This window comes from Mercenaria mercenaria, chromosome 3, assembly GCF_021730395.1.
Source record: "Mercenaria mercenaria strain notata chromosome 3, MADL_Memer_1, whole genome shotgun sequence".
NCBI classification, from domain to species: domain Eukaryota; kingdom Metazoa; phylum Mollusca; class Bivalvia; order Venerida; family Veneridae; genus Mercenaria; species Mercenaria mercenaria.
Genome location: NC_069363.1, coordinates 51,641,773 through 51,669,685, shown reverse-complemented (window position 1 = coordinate 51,669,685; position 27,913 = coordinate 51,641,773). Strand labels below are relative to the sequence as shown.

Here is a 27,913-nt window from a genome sequence, read left to right as displayed (position 1 = left end):
TAGTTCGGGTTATTAGAATTTATTCCCCAACAACAGACAGAATCTAACCTTTTTTTGTGGAATCACGTCATTAAAATCACCCCATAAAGCGAAAGGTTTGCCAAGAACATCTACCTCTATGTCTTCATTAAGACAAACCTAATAAATCTAATTCTAGCCAATAAAATACAGTTGCTACAGTAAGTTACACAGCGTCCGAAAAGGCTTTAAAATTTGTTTAATAACGACGTTTAATTGTCAGAATCGTTGGACTGTACTCTTGATTGGGAATATGTTCCATTTCTGTCCGCATCAATGTAAACGATTACTTAAACAAGTCAAATATGTTTCTCTTAATTCCTCCTCAGGACAGAAAATTGTCTAACAAAGCAAAACATGTAATTATTTTAAATTAGAATGCCAAGAAAGTAAACCATGTGTCAATCTGTTGACGAATGAAAGAGGATTCGCTGTGGACAACCATACAGAAAAAGTTCCATTAAGTTCTTCTGTGATGAGAAAAAATATCGCTGTAAAAATGTCAGAGTCTCAACTACAACACTTTATATGTACTTTTACCTGAAAATGAAGGTGTTATATTAAATGTTTCATTAGCATTTGTGGCTTCAGGAAATATTTAGATTTAATAGAGTCTAATTAAGCAGAGAGGGAGCTGTTGCATGTTGTCTTAGTTTTGTTATATGCGATTCGACATTCCGCATTTTAATCATTCAAAGTATAATTCTGTAAAAGACTTTGTTTACTTAGATTTAACACTTCACTCTCAGACTTTTGCAAAGTGTCTGTAAAAAGCAATTTAATTTTGCACGGGAAATGTGTTTAAGCTAATAGAGTTGCGCATGAAGCAAAGCTCTTTGTCTGTAAGAAATGGTAGTGTTTTTGCTGTTGTAGGACGGGATGAAACGGATGCTGTAGTTTTTGTAATTTACATTGAACTGCAGCTACCAGAAAAGCCAAAAGAGTATTTTATCACAAGGAACAGCATCAAATAAAGTAAACTAAACCGATTCGCTTGAGTGAACAAATGAATGAATAGATCAGACGAGTCCTACATTATGAAATATATAGGAAAGGAAAACAACTTCTCAATGAAGAGTTGGCCGTCAAAAGTATGGCCATTTTCATAATACGCGAGACATGTTTTATATTTGTGTTTAGTATTTATAAATCAGCAGTACTGTTTCATGTTGCTATCATTGTCCCAGCTAGATAACTTCCCTGTGTACGAACCGACAATTCACTACAAAGACTTCAGGATACATTAAATATGATATAGATTCTGACCTAGATACGAATGTACTGTGATCCCACCACAATTAAATATTACGATGGTATAAATGTCACAGTGGACAGAGACATGACCATTTGTGTAAAGGTCATCTCTCAAACTACAATCAAATCTACTAGACTAAGTATGCGTTTCAGACAAAGTTCATATGGACTGAAATACGGCGGTATGCATACTGATTGCTCATATTTCTGTAATTATTAAAACTCCTTTCAGTTGGCCATGAATCAATTTTAAACAAACATTGGGCCCCATTAACATTAACATTTTAATGAAATTGGTAGAAACTGATATTATCTTAAAAGCGAGGGCCGTACAAGACGCTGTTTAAATACCACCAAATGGAAGGGCATTTAAACACCAAATCACTGGCTAATAAATACTGAATGGGTATTAAAGCATTCGGATACCAGTCTTCCTGGCGAGCCTTCAAAATATTCATATTGAAAAGCTTGTGATCAAAGCCTCTCAGTGGGGCGCAGGTTGGTGACAATACCAGTTCAAAGTGTGTAAAATTTTAATGAAGTAAAATCTGTAGTAGTTGGTTTAAGCAAAACTGTCAGTATTGTAAGGAGTAAAGTATCCGAGTCCTCAAAGCATTAATGCATTAAAGGTGCGGGATAATCATGAAAGATATGCGTGTATGGTTCCCACTGGCTACCGTCTGTCACCTGCCGGCACTGAAGAATGAAACAAACTTGGCAATTATAAACACTTGAAGACATCAGTCAATCTAAAGGCCACTGAAACGTGTCTTGATAAAGACTTGGACAACAGTATTGGGTATTATAAGAACATTTAAAAGGAGGAAGCAAACGGCTACATATTTAGGAGCGTGTATATACAAAGAATCATGTAATTCCTTGCCGTCAGAAGAACTTAAACAAATATTACTACGAATAATATACCAAGAACTAATTACTTGAAACTGACATCCATATCTAGAGTAGAATTGTTTTTATCTGATGGTATTCCTTAACTTAATAGGTACTATGAAAAATGCGTGCTAATATCAAATAAAACGTACTGGGAAATGTAATTACTGGATGCTATAAACAATGTTCGAATACATCCGTTGAAACATTTCTAAAATATGACAATTAATTCCCCAGAAATGAAGAGCAGACAGTTAAGTTCCAGTAGAATTAATAGTGACCATATATTGTTTTTCAATTTGCAATATCTGTTGCATAAACTGAACAGTTCTACATCTTCACTGGAATTCGGACATTTTAACTCACAAAATGAAAAAAAAAAGTCATTTGTCTGAAATGAGCTGCAGTTATCAAAAAACAAGTCGAGTCACGGCACCAAATAAGTGAGCATTTAACGCCCCAGATTAGATGGTAAGGAACTTGATAAAGGTTGGATTGAACGAGTGGTTTAAAGTGCCAAGATAGATTTGAACTTTTAATTTCGTAGCAGACACTGCATAAAATTATGACCACACGTTTAACTTTGCTACTGTACTGCGTAAATACGTACACATGATTATGTAATAAAGTTTAAGTGTGAAGCAATCGCAAAAGAGTCGGGGAAAACGGCTTGCCTTATCAGATCTGATAGACCTATTACTACTACTGAATATATTCCGCAAGTCGGGAAATGCGCGGAATGTCACAATAAAAAGATGTTGTATTGTTGATAATACAGACTGCTCTCTTATTTACTTCACACAATCGGCATTGGGAATCTTGCAACCAATAATAAAAATCTTCATGATGAAAGTATTGAATAATCCGTATACATTGCAGAGGCATTTTGTATAGATTTAAATGTTTCATTGCAGAATAAAATAGTGGGGGTCTCCGCACTCTAGCTTTGATGTGTTTAATTAAATCTTGTATTAATTGTTTCTCAGATGCAGTCAAAGATACGATAGAGACAGGTGTTACAACGTTAATCTTCCTCTCCAAACAGAATTATACAACTTGACTTCTATTGTAAAATGACATTTATTTGTATTTACTGTGCTGGCGATTACACCATCAAATGCATCGATTGTTAAATGGAACTTTGAAAACACCAATAAAAGAACCAACAGTTAGCTTAAGTATCATCATCGAATTGATATCAATGTGAAATCATGTTAACAAATTAAACATCAACATTTTGTTATACCAAGAAAACTGAGAGAACGGCATGGACAAAACTGTCAAATATTTAAGAATACAGCTAGCCAAAACGGCACCCTAAAGCAGTGTATGTACAAAGTGTAGATCATTGGCATCACCTACATAAAATACTTTGACAAAGAAAAATATATAAACATTAGGGACAATACAAACAAATAAAGGAAAACACTGGAGCATCTGATTGGGACAGTCAGTGGCAAAAACACCACTGGGGAGTTTAAGCCTTATTTGGCTCAGCTACTAGTATATCAACTTAAATCATTTTGAACAGCTATATGTACATGTATATGGAAAAAAGAAATGTAGTGGGAAAATCATCACGACATTGTACATGAAAAAGATAGACTGATATATCTGCATAGTAAAATGCTCAACGGCAGTCATCAACATCACGTAACTTTTGCGTTTTGTTGGTTACTTAGTTTAGTGGTTTATAACTTATTCAAAGCATTACTAATTATCATCTACATTTAGTGAGCTGTTGTACAAACCCTTTAACATCACGGGAAAAAATATCCGTTAAAAAGATGTGCATTAAATAAATTAATGCAGGAAGGCTATGCGTTTGACTGGAAGAGAGGGGGAAGAAAAGGAAACCTAAGACAGTGAAAATAACGACAAGAAAATTACAATGCCTACAAAGCGGAAAAGTATAGAAGAAAAGAAACGCAGATTTAATTGCATTGGGCTCGCGTATAAGGTCAACTCTGAAGAGGGGCATACCCAAGCAGTCAATCATCGTGGTTAAAAGGGTATCAAATTCTAGTGGAAAGGTGACAAGGGCTCTTGAACGGAGAAGTATTATCACTCCATAAACCAACACATTTCCTTTAATGATATTCTGTTAAACAAGGGTTCAAGATAGTCTTGAAGGTGACTCTGGTGCAGTAGAATGTCTTTTATCATGGGCAATTTTTGCAATTTGGTGTGTCGCCGAGATTTATGTTATCGGACGTTTTGTAATGGCTATTTTGTTCCCTCTTAGTCATCTAAAAAGTAATATTCTGTTTCAAGTGGCATTTGACCTCACAAGATTTCACGAAATTTGTCACCAAGTTCAATTCGCGAGCGCGTTCTAATTTGAAGGAGGCTCAGAAACGGAATTTGAAACTTCATTCGAACCTTGTCCAAGTGATCACAAGCCCTATCTAAGGGCTCAGTGTCAGCCCAAAATAGATATCTCGTGGGTCAAGTTGATACAAAAATGTTTGAGTCTTCAGATGAATTATCAAGCAGGCGCAAAAAGCTTCAGATGCTAATCTGAGAATTGTAAAATTGAGTTTGTCGCCACTATGTGTTAACAATCTACAGCAATTTGTTTAGATCTTTATTCTGTTAGCAGTTTATGTAATACAAACCATCTTAAGTTCTTATATAGTTTACTCTGTATTGCAAAATTAACGTTTTTCGACGGAATGCGACAGGGAAATACCGTTAGCGCATTTTCTTTTCCTTTACTTGTTTCATGTTCTTATTTGTTACATTAAGGGCATTTGTAAAGTATCTATCATTTTCATATACTTCCCCCCCTCTCTCTCTCCTATCTCTCTGTTAACGATACAGATATAGACAAAATTAAATAATTAATTATGCACAAAGCCGACAGTTTACGACTATTTGTTTAAACGAAAATTCGTGGTTTTTGCTTTTTATTTAAAGTAATTCTACTAAAAACTCCTTTTCTTATCTTTTCGGGCAAAAAAAAAACATGATATACATCATAGCATTTTAATTCAGGCCGAGATATTTATTTTAATTCACACAAGATAGATTGACAAAAAAGTAACATTTTGCTTTGATATAAATACGCAATATAGCTACGTAAACACAAATATTGTCGACCTACGGAGTCTGACCTGGTTCATTCCACGAACTACTTGTCGTTTTATTAATTTAGCTCTCTGTTTACACTTGTCACTAATCGTTGATATATTTAACCCCAAACAGAGTCGAGCAACATGGCAGCTGTTGCCATTTTATGCCTCTCTGACCACAATGTACACTGTACAGTTAGATAAATATTTTTACCTTCTTAAAACTCCGCCTAGAAGTGATGCATTGAGACACTCAGGGGGAGACAATCTTCGTTGAACCTCAGCTACGGTGACTTTATACTTTGAGGTTGAGCTAAGGAGTGAAAGACGACCGGGAACTGAACAGAACACATCGGTTGGGGCGCCACCTGCCAGCGATGAGGTTATCATTAGCTGCTTGCCGTTCTCTAGCTTAGGTCGAATACCTAGAATGAAAAATATGGTTTAGTTTGCATATTTTGATAAATTACGTTCAAATGAATATGGAGCATTAGGGTTTGATTGTTTTATATAATTTATCTTTATTCCGTTATTCTTTGTTGTTGTCTATATATGTGTTTGGTTTTTATTTTGTCTTTTTTTTCTGCTTTAAAGAAAACATCAATTGTTTTCCACCTCCTAATGTAGGCTAAATTAGTCGTGTCTGATGAAAAGTTAGGTGGCTAGCTGTTTTATACATGTACCGTTCTGACAGTTTGTGTCTAAACTTTAGGATGTAAAACACAAGAAACTGTATAGTCTACGTGTAATAAAATCTATCGGTTTTGTGATCCGTTATTCTGTTGTTGTTTTTTCTGTAATATAGTGGTTACTTTATCATTTCAAATTTCAAAATGTAATTTACATCTCTTTGCGTTTTTGTTTATGTTCTTTCCGCGAAATTATGTTGTTTACTGTTGTCTTAATTGGATCGTACATTGTTTACTGAAATATGAAATTGTGTTGTTTATTGTTCTCTATGTCAGGTCTGTAATTTGAATCTTAATGTGCCTGTTTACTTGTTTACAGTGGATATATCTTTTTTGCACTGACGTTTACAATTCGCCGCTTTTATGATACCAGCGCTGGAGTAGTTAATGCTGCAACAGTACCTCAAATATGTCTCAAAATATAAAATAGTTGCCTTAGTGTTAAAAACCCAACCACAAAAATAGCAAAGCTTACTTGATCGCTTCTGTATAATGTATAATCATGCGGTTTGAAATACTGCTTTGTAATTGTTATTTACTAATATTTTCTTTTTTGTCTCTGGTGATATGCTTTCCCTTTCCCATAACTTTGTTTGTTATGTGTAATATTAGCTAAAACTGTATTTATTTATATATTCCAATCTGACTTAAGTTCCCGATCTTCTTAAGACAGCCCAGTCATATTCATCTTCTGTATTATCGGATATTTTTATTCCCACTAATCTATTTTTATTTGAACCAATCAGACGACTTGTTTCAATAAGACTAAAAAGGACTGGACTCAGATTTTGGCTAAAATGTTTTTTTTTTTTCTTTAGAAGAAAAGTTCCATTATATTATGAACACAAGAACATGAGATTTTGTTTCAAAACTATCTTTAAAAAAAGTGAAATCAAGAGAAAGTCACGCCCGAATCTGGAATCGAACTCAAGCCGCTGCAGCAATAAATACTTTCCTGCCTTCTTCACCAATACACCACAGAGGAACTTTATAGATAAGGCAGTTTACATCCAGTACCCTTTACAAACGCTTTTCAATTTTGAATGGAAAAAATAAGAAAAAAAAACTAATTCTCATGTGTTTCTATAAGCTTACAAACCCGTACGTGATATTCACATATTTCGAAAACTGGAATCCCAGGTTAAATGTAGATTTTATAAACTTCTACTTTCACTTTCAAAATTCTTATTGGTGAAGGTGAGTCTCAATAGCCTGTCGTCAGATCCAATGCGTAGCGTTAATTAGAGATGATTCCAATCAGATTGATATATATATTCTTAATCTAAACATGTTCGTTTAGATAAAAGTTGTCTTCTAAATTGGAAAGTCGTATATGACATGTTAATTTTCATACATCGTTCTCTTTAGGGTACTAATAGTCTAATTTGTAAGATACTAAGTCCGATTTTGTTAAATTGTTTCTGCAAACTGATTCAAATTTTTGCTATTGTTAGAAATAATGTAGTCCTATCAAGTGGAGAATATCTAACAAATTTGATTACAACATTGTCGGTGTCACTTTCTAATTACGTTTATGTCGTTACTATATTTACTTTGGTTGGGAGAGTTACAGTCATTCTACCACTGCTGCTAATACACACTCAATTAATCTGCAGATAAGGATTATTTCAATGACTCCACTATCGCGGAACTTTAATCACAGGAATGGAAATACAATGACAAGGTCTATTATTCATGAAACGTTCACTTCATTACATTTCTAGTAGCCAAATCAGCGATAATAAAAGCCAAACCAAATACCATACATCTCTTCAAACGCAGCCGTTGTAGTCATTCGGATCGTTTTCATATTTTTGGATCGTTATGACAACAGTTTGTCTCGGAAGTGCGAATCTGACAGATCAAATTAAACGCTGCTTCCCAAAGATAATAATTTGAAGAATTAAGTGCTGATCATGCCGTCAAGCTTTGCTGTCCAATCTGAGATCTCAATTTGCTCTCATTAGATTTTAAATTGGCGCTAATATGACGATACGGAACTAATTCAATTGCCTCATTGCTTTCTCTGTCGAGTTCTCATTCCATTTTTCAGATTTTTTGGAGTAAGAAGGTTACAGCGGAACAATGCGATTAGTTGAGAAGAGTTGGAAAAGTTTGCTGTAAATCACTGGCAAGGACTGGATACAGCAGCAAAAATCGATCCAAAGGACCAAGGCTGATTCAATACTCTAGCACCTGACATCGCTAAAACTAATTATGCAAATTTTGTTGGCGTGATTGATGTTCGTGAATACCTGAAATATTATTTTCTTTTGTTCTTAGCTGTGTTAGTGGTAATTTTGCTGGAGTTAAGGGTGTTACACTGTCTGTTTGGGAGTTATGATTTATTTTGAAATATGCTTTTATATTTTGTTACTGTGTTATTAAGCAATGGCCTCTTCATGAAATCGTATTGTATTTTCTTGGACGTTCTGATGAGTTTTTGATTTGTTGGGGTTGGGGTTTTTTGTCTTGACTGCGATTATTTTTGGATTTGTAATTACGAACGACCGCCGTCATATAAATTACTAAATTAATATGGAAAAGGTTTTTGTTAAAAATATTTTTTTCTTTAGCTTCTGAAAGCAACATTACTTAGTTGTATTATAATTAATACATTTATTCATATAGGTAAATGATTTTGATAAAACTGGTTTTAGTTTTTTGGAAACGAGTCAATTATTTACATTGAAATGTTGAAATCAATAAATTCTTATACGTTACTGTTGTTTTTCAATTACACACAACGAGTTAATGAAACAATTTTATCCATACTGTAGATGTAATTTTCATTGATTTAGATTAAATATTAAACATGTAATAATATGAATTAAGGCACCGCCTAGCATTGGGGATTTATCTTTTATATATCCGCTTAGAAAGAAATATTCAACGCTCAAGAAAGTGAAACTTTGCACTAAACTGTAGTTTACATTTAGTGTCATCATACCTCTTACAGCGAATATCATACTTTGCAAAATTTACGGAAGCCATGCCGGTGACGTCATTCAGCGTTCTCGCACTAGCTTTTAGAATTTTGTTTTGTTTGTTTGCACTCCACGCAGAAACTTGACGGTCTCTACACTTCCTTACTGTTTTAAAAGTGTTTTTCAGTTGCATGTACAGTTTTCATTACGATAAAGAAGTAAAATAATCATGTTAGCGCGGTTTACGAGTTTCTATGACTGATTCGGGGTGCTCGGATGTTCATAAAGACAACCAGTCAGCGGATTTTACATAAACCGGAACCGGAAAACATCGAAAAAATTGCCTCAGTATATGCAAACAGCAAAGACGAATATCTATATACGGACGTTACCGTCTCGGGGATTTTCATCCCCGGCGCTTCGCGCCGGTGATAAATCCCCTATTATGCTTTAGAGAATTCTGACTGAAATATGTACTACCACATATTGTACTAGGTAATCGATAGCACATTTAGAAATGGATTATATCTACTGATGACTTTTATCTACGTTAAGTTTGAAATACTGTTTGTTATCTATCTAGTCTGTGTGACACATTGAATGTTTGGAAATACATGTATAATATGAGAGTTATAGTTTGATTTTGACGTTTGGGAGTTCAATTTATAGAATCGTCTGCCGATAAGGGATATCAGCATGATTTACTTTGCCTTATTTATGTAAGAATTTAAGAAACACTATTGTACTGAATAACGTTACCAAAATAACAGACCGTTCCATTTTACAAGTACAAAAACATCGCTGGCCTCAAAACCGAACTCAAATGGTAGCTTTCAAATTGAAAATATTTTATAATGCACCCTTTTTCCAAGAAACGTTTTATCCCCAAAATTGCAAGAATAGTCGTATTTTCTATGTTGTTAAATGTACTTGTTACCCTATTCTTGTTTATATGTTTTATGCACACACTGGTATGTGTAATATGTTGATTCATTTGTGTCTATTTATAGATGCATTGTCATTACTAGCTACTGTATATCAAATGTGGACATACCAGCTATGTATAGTAAGATATCGATGACACACGACTGCAATGATGTTAGTACATGTATACAATATATATTCTATTGTGATATATTAACTTATTTTGAACATAACATAAATACTGATTGTTGATGGAAAACTTTGAAAGGTCAATGGATGGAACTAAATTTTAATGGCTGGTCGGATCTTTAACGGCTCGTGATGCCTTTGTTTTAATTATGACTGCCAGATTTTCTGTTAAGAACATTATATACACTAATTTCTTGTTAAATTCTATTTCTGATGATTAGTTTCTTTGACATTTGTCAAAGGTCTGAATATCGCTGAATATACTAGCATGTTTTCTTGAATCTATTGTTTTTTTTTTATCACAACCCTTTATGGCTCTAACTATAACAGTTCATGTGAAATATTAAAAGTAGCACTTTTCTAACCATGTAAGTATGTATTTCATCTGTTTTTTTTAAGATAAAAATTTAAAGCATTATGGGCCTTTAAAAGTAATAAACTCCTAAATGTATCAACTCATATAAACGTAGTTAAACGTATACTAAATATAGTACCGGCTACTTAATATGGTAAATTTTGTTATAAATGTAATAATAAACTGGTCAAATGTATAAAATAATTGCATTTTTATTATAGTAATATCTTGGTACTATTTTGAAAGTAAGGCTTGTAAACATCTACATAAGAGTACAATATTACAACGTTTATAGACTTTGATGCAATATAGATTTTTATTATATGTCTATGTTTACATTTTGTAAAGTTTATAAATATTATGTGCACTTCTAAATGTATGACAAATACATATCTATCTGACACAGAAATATTCTATAAATGGATTTTCCTAAATATAGCGGAAAAGTTGAGCCAAACAAAACTGATTTAACAAAGCATTTTGTTTCTAAAAATAGCGCAAAGGCTGAAAATTTATACAGTATTCGAATGTTTAGCATTAATATATTTCATGTTCTTATTTAAATAAAAAATCATATTCAGTTCATGACAGATACAAAACTGTCATTGTGTATTTTGTCTGATTTATTAGGCTTCCCCATTCATTTAGCTAATATATCAGCTCTTCAATTTGTTATTTATAGTATTCAAATGTTTTGTTTTCGAATTTTGGCTTGTGTCCTGAAAGCGACGTAATTTCTCTTTCTAAAGTGTGTCATTTTTACCTTATGCAATACATTTATCATTGTGTACCGCTGCACTAAAATGTAATGTGTTCTTTTCATACACAATAAAATCCACTATTTAATAATTGTACAATCTCCGCATTATAATTTCAAAACTGCACACAAAAAAAAAACTCTTTGACATGGTGACTGTATTTAGACAAACTAAATAGCTTAAACTTTCAGGAAATAAGAAATTTTCATGAATGGAAAGGGGGATTAAAAATTAAAGATCAAAGACAGAATAGAACAATGTAAAAAACTGGACAGGAAATGTACACAGTAGCAATCCATGTGTCTTTACACCTGTTAAAATTTAGACATTTTATCATATTTCTTAATCCAACAAATTGATCCATTCTAGTGGCAATTTTGATCCTTAGAATAAACAAATAGTGAAATAATCCTTTTACTGAAATAATCTTCCGAGAGCCACACTCCAAACATTACAATATGCTTTACAAGTTAAACATAACCTTGTAGGGTTAACCAAACTCGGAACGCTTTAATACAATTTCATGTCAACTTTTAGAAAGAAAACTGCCTAATATTAATTTCTAAATTTTACAAACAAATTAGTCTAAAATTCTGAATATCATATGTGGTTTTGCTCATTCCGGAAACTGCGAATGTACATTTCATATTGCTGCCCATGGGAATAGCTCTTAAAGCTATATTGATGTTTAACATGAAGTATATTTATGTATCAATCATTTATAAATGGAAGTGGCAGTGTATGTGAGAATATACAAAAGGCGTTAGGTCAATAAATACATACATACAACATGAAAAAAAGAAGTCAATAACACAGTGTATTATTTAGTTATTCTGCAAGATCATTGTGTCTGTTGGAAGCCTGGAAAGCAAGGATCTAGGAAGCATGTCCATAAAATTCCAAAGTAAAATTTTACCTAAAGAAAGGTGAAAAAACAACAAGTAGCACAGAATTTTCCCGATACATATCTATAGTATGATAAAGACCAGAATATCGTTTGCAGTAAAAGAAATAAGGATTTTAAAACTCTTTTCATGTACAACTGACAGCTGTTTAAAACATTTTTTTCCTTTCCGACTGCGACAGGGGTGTATATTTCAAAATATTTGACATTTCCATGTTATATATCTAAATTCAAAAAACGATATATACTCGTACAGAAATCATATCGTTTTACATTGGAGACAACAAAATTATATGAATTTATATAATCCATACTTAGGAATGGGTCATTTGATTCATCAACATCAACTTTTTAATCTCAAAATATGTATTGTTCAAAATATATCAACTTTGATATTATCATCGTGTGTGCTATATCTGAAATACATTTTATTATCAGATATGTAATAAACGATTTCTCTTTCTTGTTGACGTTTGGTTAAACCCGAGATAGGATAGGTCACATTAAAACTATAAATTACCATACATTACACGGGATGATTAATATCTCGTTCTTCATATAAGAAAACTGATTTCTTAATTTTGTAATGCGAATATTAACGGAAAAAAGCAAATAATTTGGAACAGGTTTTTAAGATCACCACTAAATACAGAATATAACTGCTTTTGTGGTTGTTCAATGCAACTTTTTTGATCCGAGGCCAACTAAGAAACAGCGGTTCCAGACATAATAAAACAAAAATCTGGAGTTAGTTTTGGAAGAAAATATGTCTGAACGCATAGGTGTAAAACACGTAACCTTTAATGTATTTCTAACTTAACATGTAAGTTTCAAAGTTTCAGATTTTTCAAGTAATAAAGCTGTTTTCATCTTATTTTTAGGCTGGTGATAATAAATGCACATTTACTGACTTTTTCTGAAACTGTCGTAACTGTGTTACGTCCACATTTAAATTAAAAATATAAACATTTTGTATAACCGAACAAAAGATGTGTTTTGAATGTAAGAAAAAGGCCAAGAACGCCAAAATAATTCTCACGGAAGACTAGATTACAAATATAGTAACTTCTCGTGATTCAGTAGCTGTACATTCAATGCCGTGCAACAAGTCTCTAATATCTAATATCTTCTAACATTTTTTTAGTGGGGCAAATTAAAATCTGATTTAAAACGACGAACTAAATTAAGATACCAAAAGTGACATCTCGTTTACAAGATAACATCACTTATGAATTTATAAGCTCGTATTAAAGATCTCAAGCGAGACGTTTTTATTTCCGCCATTCCAACTGACAATAGATGCTTTCAGTGAAGAACAGTCGCCGTATTTTATAGCGGTTGACGATACACTACCGTCTTTAAATAACAATACATTTTGAAAAAAAAGCTTTTTCCCTCAGTATTTCTGTATATAAATCATTTTAATTGTAAAATTTATATATTTCATTCAAATATTGTGGCAGCTTAATTTCATTATTTCTGCATTTTATGCGTTAGGATATTTCTACTGGTCATAACATTCTATTTTATCTATGTTATATAACTGTGAACTTGTTTACTTTTGAGTTTTGTCTTATGCCATTTCAGCTTTTGAATTTGCTTTAAATAGTCTTTGAGTCTTGCGCATGCGTGAGTCTAGCGTTCCTGACCACAACGCCTTCGATATTAAGTGTGTCTTGCTATGTCCACTTAGACAAAGATTACCAGTTCGGTTTGAAGGTAGCAGTGAAATCTTTCTTTAAAACAAATATATGAAACTCGCATAGAACATAGCCTGAAATCTCCCTAAATATCGTGACAGCAAAACGAGACCTCGTTTACTAGTTAACACTTTATTTGCTTTTTACTAAAAGGGAATGGCGCTGTTGTTGTCATGATAATTCTAGAATTTCTTAAATCATTTAAAAAAGTGAAAGAATTTTCAAAATCGGCTTAAAAATGAGAAAATTATGAGCATTTGAATATCTAATCAAAATAGTGGCCATTTTGTTTCCATGGCAACAAAAAACAAAATGGCGGATTTATTAAATTTCTAGATACATATTTAAACTGAATTTACTTATTTCTGTAAAATAACTTCTCTAATTTTTACAGCTATAATTAAAGAAATTACCATTTTTTACAGCTTACACTCAAGAAACATAAGAAATTAATCTATTCAAAAGGTTATTTGCTAAATAAAGAATTCAGCCGTGTGTAATTGACGTCACAAACACACTAAAATGGCTACCTCCATGATCAGCCATTTTCTTAAATTTCAAATTGCCATATCTTTTTCAATAATAGTCCGATTTTAAAAATCCATTCAGCGTTATGACAGGCTTGAGGATGACTTTCATTACTAGTAAAATTAACTTATTTCAGACATTCCTTGCCCTTAAAAGTTCGAAGTGTTGATCACAGTGATACCTGACGTCACGAGAAAACGGCTAGTTTCAATTCTGTTGTTTATTATTTCTGTTAAAACAAATGGGCTGAAAGTGAAATGGTGAGCATCAGCTAACACATAATTATAAAACACTTGCAGACGGAGCCAGTGGCACCGGTGGAGATGGTTTACATTTGCCTGTTCATAGAACCGTTATTGTTGCTAAACAGTATAGAGAAATCCGTAAAAAAACACTAATGTTAATGTAGACGATTCATTAGGACAAGATAAGCTTTCTTATATGTGGAATGCATGTAAACGCAGACAGGCATAAGTTAACATACGCTTTGCTGAGCAAATGAACATTATAGATTTCCGTTTGAAGTTTTATGAAGTGTTCTAACGGCAAATAGACAGAGTAATGTTTGAAGTTTTGAAGTTTTCCGTATGTCGGCAGTTTTAGAATAGGGGAAAATTGCATGCTTCTCGGCGGTTACGTTAGATATTGCCTTCTTTATTTTACTGACGTCATAAGTGACGTCATCAAATACAAAAAATGCGTCTAAACAAGTATAGTCCCAATTATAGCATAGTGAAATTTTTCTATTGTAATGAACTCCGTATATCAATAAATGTGTCATTTCGCAAAGCAGACACCTCGCCTGATTATCTTAAATAAATCCAGGCACCAAAGAAACACCAAGAACTGCGAAACAAACTGAAGATTTCAAGAGAGAAAATTCATTCTTGCTGATGAAAAAGAAAACGACGTCACGAATTCTTAAGTTCATTCAGATAATATGTCAACAAAATATTATTTGCGAGATGCTTTGGGCCATAGTAGTAAGATGATATGGTCGCCTACGGGGGAAAGCCTTTGGCAATATGATTGTCTCGGCTTGATTTTTGTCAAATACACAAAACATTTAGAACATCACATATCTGCAGGCAATGTCTTTTCGCTCTAAATATGAAGACAGTTTGACTTGGTTATCATTTTCTAGCTTACGGCCGTTACATTTAGATCTTTGTACAAACGCATTTTCAGTGATATTTCATATGAAACTTCTTCGGGTTGTGATTTCTTACATTTCTTGCGTCGCAGATGTTTAGTCTGTGTTTTCCGTAAATATTCAGTAGCGGATTTTTGTCAGGGGATACTGTGTTTTGTTTTTTGACTTTCGTATTTGTAAACAAGGAATTAAATCTACTCATAAGGATATACTTTGAAGGGAAATATATGTGTATTCACTATTTGTTCAAGACACTGCACTTGGAATTTACCATGACGTCATTTGCGGTTAAGGATTTTTATATCAGTTAAACAGTGCCAATATCAAATATGAGATACACATTTAACGTGGTGCCGGAAATGTTAAAGAGCAAACAGTAGTTCGTTTGGAAGAATCAGAAGATTTGTGTTTCATTGATTACGATGTTGTATTCGTAAATACCACAATTTTCTTGGTATATTGTTCAAGCAAACCGCCAAGAGTGCAATATATCACAAGTTTCATTTCAAAAGAACTTTCATTTAAAAAATACTGCGCGACTTTATTTTTTATAAACTTTCAAACTTTTTTCAATTGTTAAGATGCTAATAAAAAGTTTTATTTGGACTTATTCTATTAATTTTCTTGATGTCCTTTCACAGAAAGTCTTGAAAATGTGCAAACACAACTTTTTGTCGCACAACTGAAGTCCTACTAATTAAAGTTTTAGGCTTGTTTTGTCAAAAATATTTCCTATTTATTAGATATGATAATATTCCAAGAACTGTTTTACGTAAATCATGTATAACTAGTGAATGGGTCTGGTCTGGATTACAGGAACATGTTTGAAGATGTAATAGCCTTACCTTTTCTTATGACTGACTGGTTTTGGTCCAAATATCCACCAGTGTCATCTAAACCCTGAAAATACAAGACGGATTACTTCTTTACAAATACAGAAACATTCAATAATGTAAATATTAAACAAGATAAGTATGTAATACAGATTGTTATACAATGGTGCTAAATAGTAATGTATTATAGGCCCGTCCGTTGTCTTTGGGCCGCAGAAATGATTTCAGTCCGTGAACAAGTGAAACTTATTCAAAAATACTTTTTAAAATTACACTACATGTTGAAGTCGCCTTGTTTTATTTTCATTAACAGAAGAGACAGATATTCTTACAACAGTATAGTCAAAAGAATATAGAATGCTATCGTTTCCTGAACAATTTCCTCCTGTTTTGTAACAATTAGAACTTTTTTGGTAAATTACAACTTAAACACAATAACAAAAAATAAGTTTAATATCGAAATGCGTAATATCGCTGAATTAGAATCAATTCTCCAATGACTATCTTTGACTTCTGTTTCTTTTTTTATTATTATTATTTTTCAATTACATGTGACGTTTTAGGCCGACCTGGTTCACGTCTAGGTTGCGTTGAGATCTTGAAATAGTTTCGCTATAAATCAGCAAGTATGTCAACAATGACCTGTGACTATACACAAAATCTGCCAACATAAATATTAATGGTCAAATATACATCGCTTCTTCTCGAGTATATCGGCCTAACCAGATCACTTAACATGAATGTCTATATTACCGTTTAAACTTCAGTAAAAATATGCTTTTTATACTTACTAACATTAAGCAGTCAAATGCCATTTTAGACGACACAACTGGGATTTTGTTTCCTTCACTAAGAAACCTCAATGCTCATGAATTCTCTTAATTCAATTTTTATTCAGTTGATAGTTTAAGCCTAAATTCTACTACAGTATGAGAACAGCTGGGCAATAATGATAAATAATTTCAAAGAAACATGCAAGCATTGTAATAAACCAACAACTTTTTATGAATAAGAAATATAAGAAAATCCGTGAATTATTTCATACAGAATTAATGTAACCTTAACTTTTTATGACTAAAGTTCTTAACATTTAACACCAATATATAAATACTTTTCAAACGCATGTGCTTGTATGATGTTGTTGGAAAAAATCTTCAAATCTTCATTTTCTACACTGTTCATTTTCAGCTTGATTTTCATGCAAAGGGGTAGCTTTACTGTTATCAAAAACAAAGAAATTTTAATTTTGTTGGAAAAATGGGGAATTTGTATTTAAGTTAGAGAATATGACAGTATATGACTTCTAAGGAAATGACTACACGTCTTTCATCCGTATCCTTTCCTATTTACTTTGTTTAAACTATGATGTATGTTGTTTTATTTTCAGTTTCAAAATGTTATTTCTGGAATCTTAACTAAAACTATCACTGTATATTTTCTGGAAGAAGGAATCATTGGTAAATAACAAACAAACAAAAAATATTTTGCGTCCCGAATCAAGTAGGCATTTTTGTTATTCTGTGTTTTATATTTTTGGGAAAGCGATGTACCATGTGTTCTAAACGTATATGAGTAGCGTGAAATATTTTTATAGACAAGTATGAAACTGTTTATTTGCATTTACACGTTAAAGTTCTTCCGTCTGTTGCATGTTAAACAAACAGAAATAAAACAGTCATTCTCGCGGGACAAGAAATGGCGCCAAACATTCTGACCAGCATCGAATGTGTCGTCTGCGTTTAAAGGCCTTGTCAATTCTAACATTTCAAGTCCGTCCGCTTCAGAAATTGTTGCAATAAAAATATAATGTAACATAACTGAACACCTTGTGAAAATGTAAAGTACTTGTACTTTAAATTAAATTAGTTCATCTAGAACAAATAAACTGATTGTTTTGGTTTGGCTGTTTGGTTACAGTTATATGAGCCGCACCATGAGAAAAAATAACATACAGCGTTTGCGATCAGCATGGATCCAGACCAGCCTGCGCATTCGTGCAGTCTTGTCAGGATCAGTGCTGTTCGCTAATGGTTTCTCTAATTGCAATAGGCTTTGAAAGCGAACAGCATGGATCCTGACCAGACTGCGTGGATGCGCAGGCTGGTCTGGATCCATGCTTGTCGCAAACGCACTATGTTGGTTTTCTCATGGCACGGCTCATATCATATTTTTGTCTTGTATTATCATGTGTATCCTAAAATGAATGTTACACAGGAAGAGCATCGAATCCTTATAAATAGCTACAAACGATCAAAGTACCCTTATAAATAGCTACAAACGATGGACAGAACGGCCCTAGACAAAAAAGCAAGAAACAATTTCATATTGTCCTTATGTTACGTATGAGCTGCTAGCTTAAACAATGTGTCATAAACTGAAATATTTCCTTTGTTTTACCATGAATAGTTCTCTAAACACAGCAATTAAGGCCTTATTAATATCGTAGCATTAAAGCCATTATAAATCATATTAATTAACTGGAAAAAATGGACGCTGAAATAAAGTGTAATGTCAGATTTATTGCCCGTGATTTTTTTTTCATATTTTTATGAGTGAGGCGAAGCATTTTAAACTTCCAATCATTTGAACAGGAGCAGTTCACTTGTTTATAATTATTCATGTTAAATGTAACATTGACGAAACTTATGGTGAATCGGGGCATAACGCGCGGTTAAGTTTGATGGATTGAAATGTACATGGCCGTCATTGTCATGACAACGCGTACGTGAATGTCATTTTTGTCTCGTGCTGTCGTTTGTCAAAGTTGACGGAAGGTATTGCCAGGCTCGGTAAACGCAGTGACACAGCTTGGTTTAATGATGGTCTGTTTTACCAGTTTATACTCACACACTAACACCAGATGTATATGTAACTATCAATCTGCCGAACATATTTCTATGTTTCATTCGGTGGTTTCATTACATGTGACCAACCTTTTGCGTGTTTATACGCTTTTCCGAAATTTCAGTTGATATTCTGACGACACCTTGTGTTTCTCAAAATCACACACGCTATATTTCAATCAACAAGGTCCTAAAAATTGGAAAATGCTTCTGATAACAATTCTAATTACTTAATCTAAAGTTCGACTCCTGTTTTCTCTTAATATTGAACATAACTTGTCATTAATATTTTTCAAGTTAAATACATGTATCTTTCTTGATCTTTCTTGAAGATGAAAACGAGAAGCCGAGCGTATCTGAAATAATTAGTTCCATTAAAAGACTTGAAAATATAACAGATCAATGTATCGGCTAGCGTTAAACGATCCATGCTGTTCTACAGTACATTAAAATAACAATTTCAAAGGCTGAACATACTTCTAATTTATTTTCACGAGTTCGGGTTTGAGCATTTTAACGTCAAAATGCCTCCTGATATTGGAAAATAGTTAAAAATCACCTTTAATGGTCATTTATTGGACTACAACAAAGAAAATGTCAAAGTTTCAGGGGAATATTTTTTGAAAAAAAATGATGTATTTATGCAATAGTTCATACCCAAGCAGATTAATGTTCTTGATAACCTGATGGTTACTAACCTAGATGTATTTTCGCTAGTTTTCCCAAACAGCTGTACATTCATGGTTATATATGAAAACACATACTGATATCCAAGTTGCTCGAATTCATATACATAGTACTACAGCATACATGCATGATAATTTTCAATAACTGTACATAAAATGCCGCTTTGACCATAAATTTTAGCAACATTGCTTAAAGGAGTAACTTAAATGATTTGAATACAATCATATTAACATTCAAACATCATTTTAGTCAAATTAACTTTTCACCTAATTAAAACATTTCGTAAACCAAAGACTTTATAAAATATTCTGATCGCGAAAAGGAAGACAGTTTATTTGCATATACATGTGAGACAAAATTAAAGTATGTTAGAGAGACATAAGTATGTATATACAATCTGAGAAAAGCATATCTTCATTTCCAAACTGCCCTATTTTTTGTGCGAACTACGTTACAGTAACGTTGCTTGAGAGAATATTTTTCAATACTTACAAAGAATTTTAACAGGGAGTATTCATGTTTTTGGAATATTATTTTTTAATTCGCCAAGTTTAGCTTGAATAGTGTAAAGCATTAATTACCCAATAAAAGTGGGGTACTGTACATAAAATGCCCATTCTGTGGACTTGTACATGTGACGTGTTAAAGACAGTCTACAAGAAAATTATGGCCAACCAACCAAACAAACATGCTATAAATATATGCAGTTTTTGTTTCATGTGAAAAAATGACAAATTTGTTTATTAAGATTGGGTATCTTTTTCTAGTTTCTTATTCTTAGACGGAATTAACATGTTTCGCATCGCCATTTTTAGTTTGTGTGGATAATGAAGGCATAAAGTTATATATTAGGCGCCGACTTCATTGTCTTCAATATTTTTGCGTTATGAAGATATTTGAGCCGCGCCATGAGAAAACCAAAATAGTGCATTTGCGAACAGCATGGATCCAAACCAGCCTGCGCATCCGCGCAGTCTGGTCAGGATCATTACTGTTCACTAACAGTTTCTCTAATTGCAATAGGTTTTGAAAGCGAACAGCTTGGATCCTGACCAGACTGCGCGGATGCATAGGCTGGTCTGGATCCATGCTGGTCGCAAATGCATTATGTTGGTTTTCTCATGGCGCGACTCATTTGTATGCATATCTAACTGGAAATTTTCCTTCACAGAAAGTTCAAACATGTACTGGGCCAGTAATATCTTATGTCTGTATCTAAATTGAAAGTGTTTTCATGTCTCAACCGCATTTTCTATCTAACGCAATCTACCCGGATATTCCAATACAATGTGATAAACGTTCTTTTAACATTTACAGTGTAACAGCGTTGTCGCTTTTACTTATAGTGTTTCCTAACAATTCACAACCTGATTCAAATTGGTATGTATTGTGAAATAACAGTCACAGATAAATCTTTACATGAAGAAATAAGTTTTTAAATTATTTTCGGCCTATTACTTCAAATGTGAAATATCACAATTTAACGCTTATGTGCACATTTAAATCACCAAAATTATAACGTCTAGGTTGAGTAAGCCCTATCATATAAAGTTCAATTTGTGTGGTATGTATTTTGGGATCTGGCGAGATGTAGTAAAACTTGGCCTTCAAAAAATCTAAATAAATGAAATGCAGTTTAACAGTGTTGCCTCCGTTACTATTCTACCGCTATAGGGACGTAAGTAACGTTAACAGATAACGTAAACTGTAAATTATCAGGTAACCTATAGGTTAAAGAACAATTTCCTTACTTCATTGGGTAATCAGTTTTTGTTTTTGGTTTTTTTTGCTCCTTTTTATTAGCTAATTGTTACGGAGAACAGACAAGAACAAAAGTATATAAAGATTACGGTTATCATAAAGAACAGTTGCTCGTCAATTCTGAATTACTTCCACTTAAAATGCAGCCACACATAGTACAAGAGGGAAAGGGGCGTTATTATTATGCGCACTGTCTGCAATACATTGATTAAGATGCGTGTGAACTATCTAAACGTATGTGAGCGTCCTGTTACTAAAGCAAAATAGCACCAAAAATAGCTTCCAAAGATACCGCTATATTAATATGTAAATCGCCACTTTATTGAACATTGCCACTTTCGAGTCCTGTTATTTCAGGACGATTGTATTTCGCTGTGAGATTTCATAATTTGCTAAATCGGCTAGGATTTCCACAAATGATTCTCACCTAATCGTATGACCCACTCGGGGGTCAGTAAAAACGTATAATTGTCGCGAAATATCAAAGACTTTCTTACAGGTCAAAACTCCGTTTAATCACGGTAATTGGAAGGCCGGACACTTGGTTTTAACGTCGTCAAGATTGACCATTTCGGATATCACTAATGATTTCATGAAAAATTTGATTTTTATAAAACCATTGCTTTTATTAAAACCTTAAGATCACGTTTTTTTTTTATAACGCGCACTTGTTGAACTTTTCATTGGGAGACACCTTTCTGGTGGTTCCGATAATAACAAAACGCAAATGAAACACGATTATATTTTTGGCATTTAAAATGGGGGTTTATTTTGCTAACTAAAGATTAAATGGATAAAGAGCTATAGCCGAATTAAAAGTCGTAACATTCATATTAATTACCTCATCATGATCATATATGCAGTAATTTTGGTGTTACTTCGTAATTAAATCAAGCGGTTCGTACTCGGCACCTGTCGAAATCAGCGCACATATGGAATAGCTGCAGTAAATTATGCAACAAGTTCTTATCATTTAGTTATAAAATAATAAGTTTAACCAAAATTTATCTATTATCGAATATTTCGTAACAAAAAAATGCTGATAATTATGATTTAAATCTTTCTATTTTAGAGTTTTGAAAAATATATTGACCTGTAGCTAAATTTCATGTTAATTTTTAACGTACTTGCCTCTTCTTCTGACCACATTATGTTAAGTATGTAAAATATATGCAGATGTAAATATTTCTAACAAACCTTACTCATACATAAACATTAATTGCATCCATTCTGCTTAAAAGTATACTGCATAAGATTCTCATGTAAAAGTTCTAGCTTTTAATTACTACACCTGATCTAACACGGTTCGTTCGTTTACCATATGTCCCCGAAATTTTCCCACAAATTGCTAGCAAAATACTGCTTTCGATTATAATCTTTCTAGACATATTGTAAAAAGTGAAATGCATTTAATACCCTCATTTTCTCATACATATAAAAAGATTTAATGAAATTATGACAATTCGTGTACTACATTATGATGCAGACATCGCGTGTGGTTAGGCCAAAGTATTGAGAGAATGTGTTTCTAAGACCTGGAATAAAAAAAAATCAAATACAGATATTAGAAGAGTCGCATACTGGAACCCTGTCATTGGTCAGATTCGAAACTAAGCCCAAGATCTACCAGTCAAAAACTTCAGTATTGAGACTGGTATCTCGAAACCAATGTTAGAAACATCTATGATCACTTTCTATCCTCGTATATTTAATTATATGCTTAACGATTTCAGAATTACTGATCCTGTTGTTGCCAAAAGTAAAATGGTTGAAATTGATTTACTCCTGTTATCTCTAATTTCGTTATTTTAAAGTAATTTTCAAGTTATCCGAAATATGTGATATATCAAAACAGCATACACACAGACAAAAAACAGCTTTGTGTTGACATTTTGAATACATACATTTTACATATTTCAGGAGTATTAAATGATATGTTTCTGCTATTTCTTATGACGAAATTCATACAGAAACATATGTCCCATAAATGTCAAAAATAAAATGATGCACGAGTTGTCGAAAAGAATAAAAACTTAAATGTATCAAAAGAACTTTAGTATGTGTATAAATGTAAACACTGCGTTTTCAAAACGGCCAAGTCTTATCACATTTCAAGAATAGAGTTTCAGGATAGTTTTGGGAAAACTAAAGAGTGCCGTTTCTTGGTATGGGACCGGTCCCGCATTCGAAATTTGGCTAATCTTAGCAACAATTTCCGATAGAAATAATAAACTTAATTAAATTTGTTTGGTTAGTGTTAAATGTTTAAACTGGCATGCGCAATATTTTCATTTCTGTACATGATGTGGAATATGGCAGCCTATGACACTAATTCAATAATGACCTCTCAGGAAATCACCGAGAACTGTCGGTAAATGGATAAATAAACGCTTCTGATCACTGTGTGGTCAGTGCTTTGTCACTGACCACAATATTATTGGAGAAAGCATGATCCAATTTAAGTCATTTAACTGTTTATTTTCAACTGAAATAATATTTTCTATTTTTGTGCAGTCTCATCTTATATTGTAAAACAATTACGCAAGAAAATTATAACATAATTATTAAATATGTTCCACCTATCTCAAAATAAGTAAGTTAAAAATGGCATAATTATGACAGTTCAAAAATTTTATTGTAATACAGTATGGTGTACATATGGTGAGACTAAGATTAATGTATACTATTTGAATAGTCTATTTTCGTCTCGTAAATGTGCAATCTTGATTATGTTCTAAGAGTTATACAATATCTGTGATAGGTTAAACAAATATAGATACTTAGTCATTGTTGGAACATTTTAATACAAAGAATGGAATTAAAAATGAAATTAGAAATCGTTTTGTGTTTGTAACTAGTGGGCAAAATACAGACAATTTATTTATTTTGAGTACGTCTGTTTGTTCATCTCAATATATTATGTGTTTTGAAGATTTAATCTCATGTGTTGGGTATTTAATAAAATGTATGTGTGTGTGTTGTTCTTCTATGTTTTATTTATTTATTTGGGTTTTACGGCGCACCAACACAGTATAGGTTATATGGCGCCAAACAGGACTACAAATTTTAGTTCCACCTCTCATTTACATCGAAATACAAACATGAGGTATGGAATCAAAATTTGCATACCTGCTGGAATCACAACAGTTATGTTTTATTAGAAAAGGTATTATGTACATTTTAAAGCCGCTGCTTATTTGTAGAAACATATTCAAGACAAAAAATAATAACTTAACATTCCCGACTTGATACGTCACTTCTGTTTCGTTTATTTAACTTCAAGTTAAAATGGGACTTTAAAATATTTCAATGATTTGATTTTATGAATGAAATTCTTTCAAGGTCAGCAGTGTTTACTTTTGCGTTTTATATATACTATTAACAATAAATGAAGTTTGCCTGAAGGCCCTATGTCGTAAGCCGGCTTTTGTATAAGTCTATACAATTGAATGCATATTATATCATAACCCGAGGGCCATTTTGTCAATTTTTCGGAGCGCGACACACTCCTTAATTGTGTCGCAAAATTTCCTCAGGATATTTTGCTTTGTGTTCATGTACCGTGGCCAAATAAATTTAAGTTAAGTTTAGGAAATATTTTGAAATTAAGCCGTTAAAGATACTAAATGGAATTAAAGTACAAACGTATTGAGTAAAATAAATTTGCATTATTTAGTAGCAAAATATTTTACTACACTAATAAATAAACAGTCTTACAGCATAACATACTCAAACTGAACAGGTCCACGGATTTCAAAATTCGTGTTCCATAAAATGATAAAAAAAATCATTCATTATAGTTAATATCATTTATGGAATGTACAAAGTTTTAATTATTTCAAGAAAAAAAAATATTAGAAAAATTCCCAACCACATTCCTCTTTGACATTAGCTGTCTCAAGCTACACTCTTGGTTCACATGTAAAAGTCTCACTAATGTGAAAAAGATGCGCTACTGTTATGTAACTAAATCTTTGATAAATTAACCAAATGGTCCCAAACCGGCGATCAGATTTCGCGATGCAAATGAAAAATCACTCCCTGGTTTAAAATATCAGCTAAACATCCCGCGATTTAGGTAATTTTCTACGATTGCAAGACAAAATGAAAACGAAATTAAATTAGGCAAGTTTCCACACTATCAAGCTAATATCCGGTGATTTCTTTGACAAGACATTCTAGAAAATGTGCAATGGGGATTTGTGTCGGAAAGGACGATTTTATTTTTGGGATAAAATTCAACTTCCGTATTTATTCAAAGTGTAATTCTAGTTACTTATCTACTAAATGGTGATGTATATTCATAATAATATACATGAAGTTATCAAGTTGCTTTTTTATCTGATTTTCCGTATGCATTTACAGGTTCTTTCTAACCCGTTAAGGATTACTGTATTTAATTTGATAGAAGGCGAAGAAATTAATTTCAGAGCTAATTTATCAAAAGCTTCTAGATCCTCAAAGCGACTTGCAAAGAAAGTTAATTCTACATCAAAACTAAAACCGTATTGAAGTTTGAAAAGACTTGTTACATTAATTACGTAATGTTTCTCTTCCTGCTTTAGTGCGGACGGCAAATAAAAAAAGATTTTATAACAATATTTATGCTAAAATTATGTTCCAAAGATTACGCATATATAATTAACATTGGTGTAATCAAATTCGGAACTTTCAGACAAGGTTTTGGTGTCATAAAATGCGATTTTGCATTTTTTCGTCGTTCAAAACGCCCTAGTTGTTAAAACTTTTTGCTTTAATGTCCTGTTGGTACTGGAAGATTAAAAAGAATATATTATTGTTGTTGTTGTTGTTGTTATTGTTGTTGTTAATGATAAGATTTAAAACATAATATTCTAAAACTTTTTCGACCGGGAAACAGTATGAAATCAGTCAATATATAATTGTATTAAACAAATTGCATCCATTTTTAAGTTAACACCAAAACACCGACCGCAATAAAATGACAAATTAAAATGAAAGAACGTTTATTATGTTATTAAACTGTGAATACCCATCATAAAGGACTTAAATAGAATTATTCGTTGCAAAAAAAATTACCATATATGTTTTGCAAAATAAAATCGTCCCCTTAAATCTAACATACCACTTAATTTAAAATTATTTGTGGTAGATTACAAGAAACCGTTCTGCACCATTTGTCAAACAAAAATTTATTTTCCATCCCAAAATATACATGCTTGTCGTGTTAAACACATATAGTCACTCACATTAGAAAATCACCCTGAATCATTGAAGATAAAATCTCAATCCCTGCCCACTATACAACATCTTGGCGACATTAAGAAAATATAAAGATTGATCTGAAAATATCACTAAGTCCTGAATAGCGTACCATATTGTCAGCATAGAAAATCTTATCTTTGCAAGATTTTGTTTTTATCATTCTATCTAAACTAACCGTTAAAAAAGAAATGCAAATTCTTCTATTTATAATTTCGATTTTTCCATAAACATTATAACCGTTAGCACGGGCTATTTAAAATAGACGTTTTATAGCATCGAATTAAACACGAATTAACCATGTTGCAATTGTGTTTGTATATTTATGTAACATTTTTTAAAATTATGAATAAGAATTTCATTTGTTTTCATATGAATTAATTTGGTTAAATATGACATACTTTTAAGTAAAAAAAAAATGCGACCAAACAAAGACAGGCAAATTTGAAAACGTCTTAATGGCAATATATAGCTTTGGAGCACATTTTCATATGTGTTGTTTATAATGGTTTCCTCCTATTATTTCTAAATTTCAAAATTTGTTTTCTCTGTTTATCTAATACCGTAATCTTGTAACTCCTAAAAATAATTTCAAAATGAATTACCTGATTTCCGTCATCCATCATGTTTCCTCCGTGCAAGCTGAGGAGGGATGGGTCCGTATCCCCATACCCGATAGATAAAGGTGCCCGTGGCACGAGAAGGTCCGTGCGCCCCATGCCCCCGTAGTCTCCTCTATTTCTGTCATGGGGCTGGAGGCCGCCGGCCATATTGTGTATATCGTCCCTATGGCGGAGCACATTTCTGTCTGGAAGCTGATGGTAGTGTTGTTGTGGGGCCTGGAACCCACTAAGATGAGAATATGGGTCTGCGTTCACATGGTGTGGATGAAATTCAACTGGTTGTTGAGAGATAGGGTTATACGGTGGCGGAAAATATGGCGGTTGAAAATCCGAAGTTGGCGTGTGTGACAGCCGTGGTGCCGGCGGAAATGATGCCGCCGTCGACACTGTGGCTACCAGCTGTCCAAGACCCGCGTGTGAGCCCAATACATCCCGTCTCTCCTGGAATCATTAACATATTTCACATAAATAACACTCAAAGCACTATAAACATATATGGCTGACGCCATTTCTATTTCTTTGAAATAGCGCCAAAGATATTTATTCACCAAATAAAACAAC

The 27,913-nt window shown here is 32.8% G+C and overlaps 1 protein-coding gene across 4 annotated transcripts in view; it reads right to left on the bottom strand.

Moving 5' to 3' along the window:
- Positions 1-27,913, bottom strand: part of LOC123524781 (transcription factor AP-2-beta-like) — an 81,132-nt gene that overhangs the window by 8,749 nt on the left and 44,470 nt on the right. For all 4 annotated transcript variants that reach the window (XM_045303247.2, XM_045303249.2, XM_045303248.2 and 1 more), the window contains 3 exons: positions 27,335-27,793; positions 16,210-16,264; positions 5,452-5,662 (listed from right to left, as the gene is read on the bottom strand). In XM_045303247.2, coding sequence (XP_045159182.1) covers positions 5,452-5,662; positions 16,210-16,264; positions 27,335-27,793 — 725 coding nt within the window. The remainder of the gene's footprint in view (positions 1-5,451; positions 5,663-16,209; positions 16,265-27,334; positions 27,794-27,913) is intronic.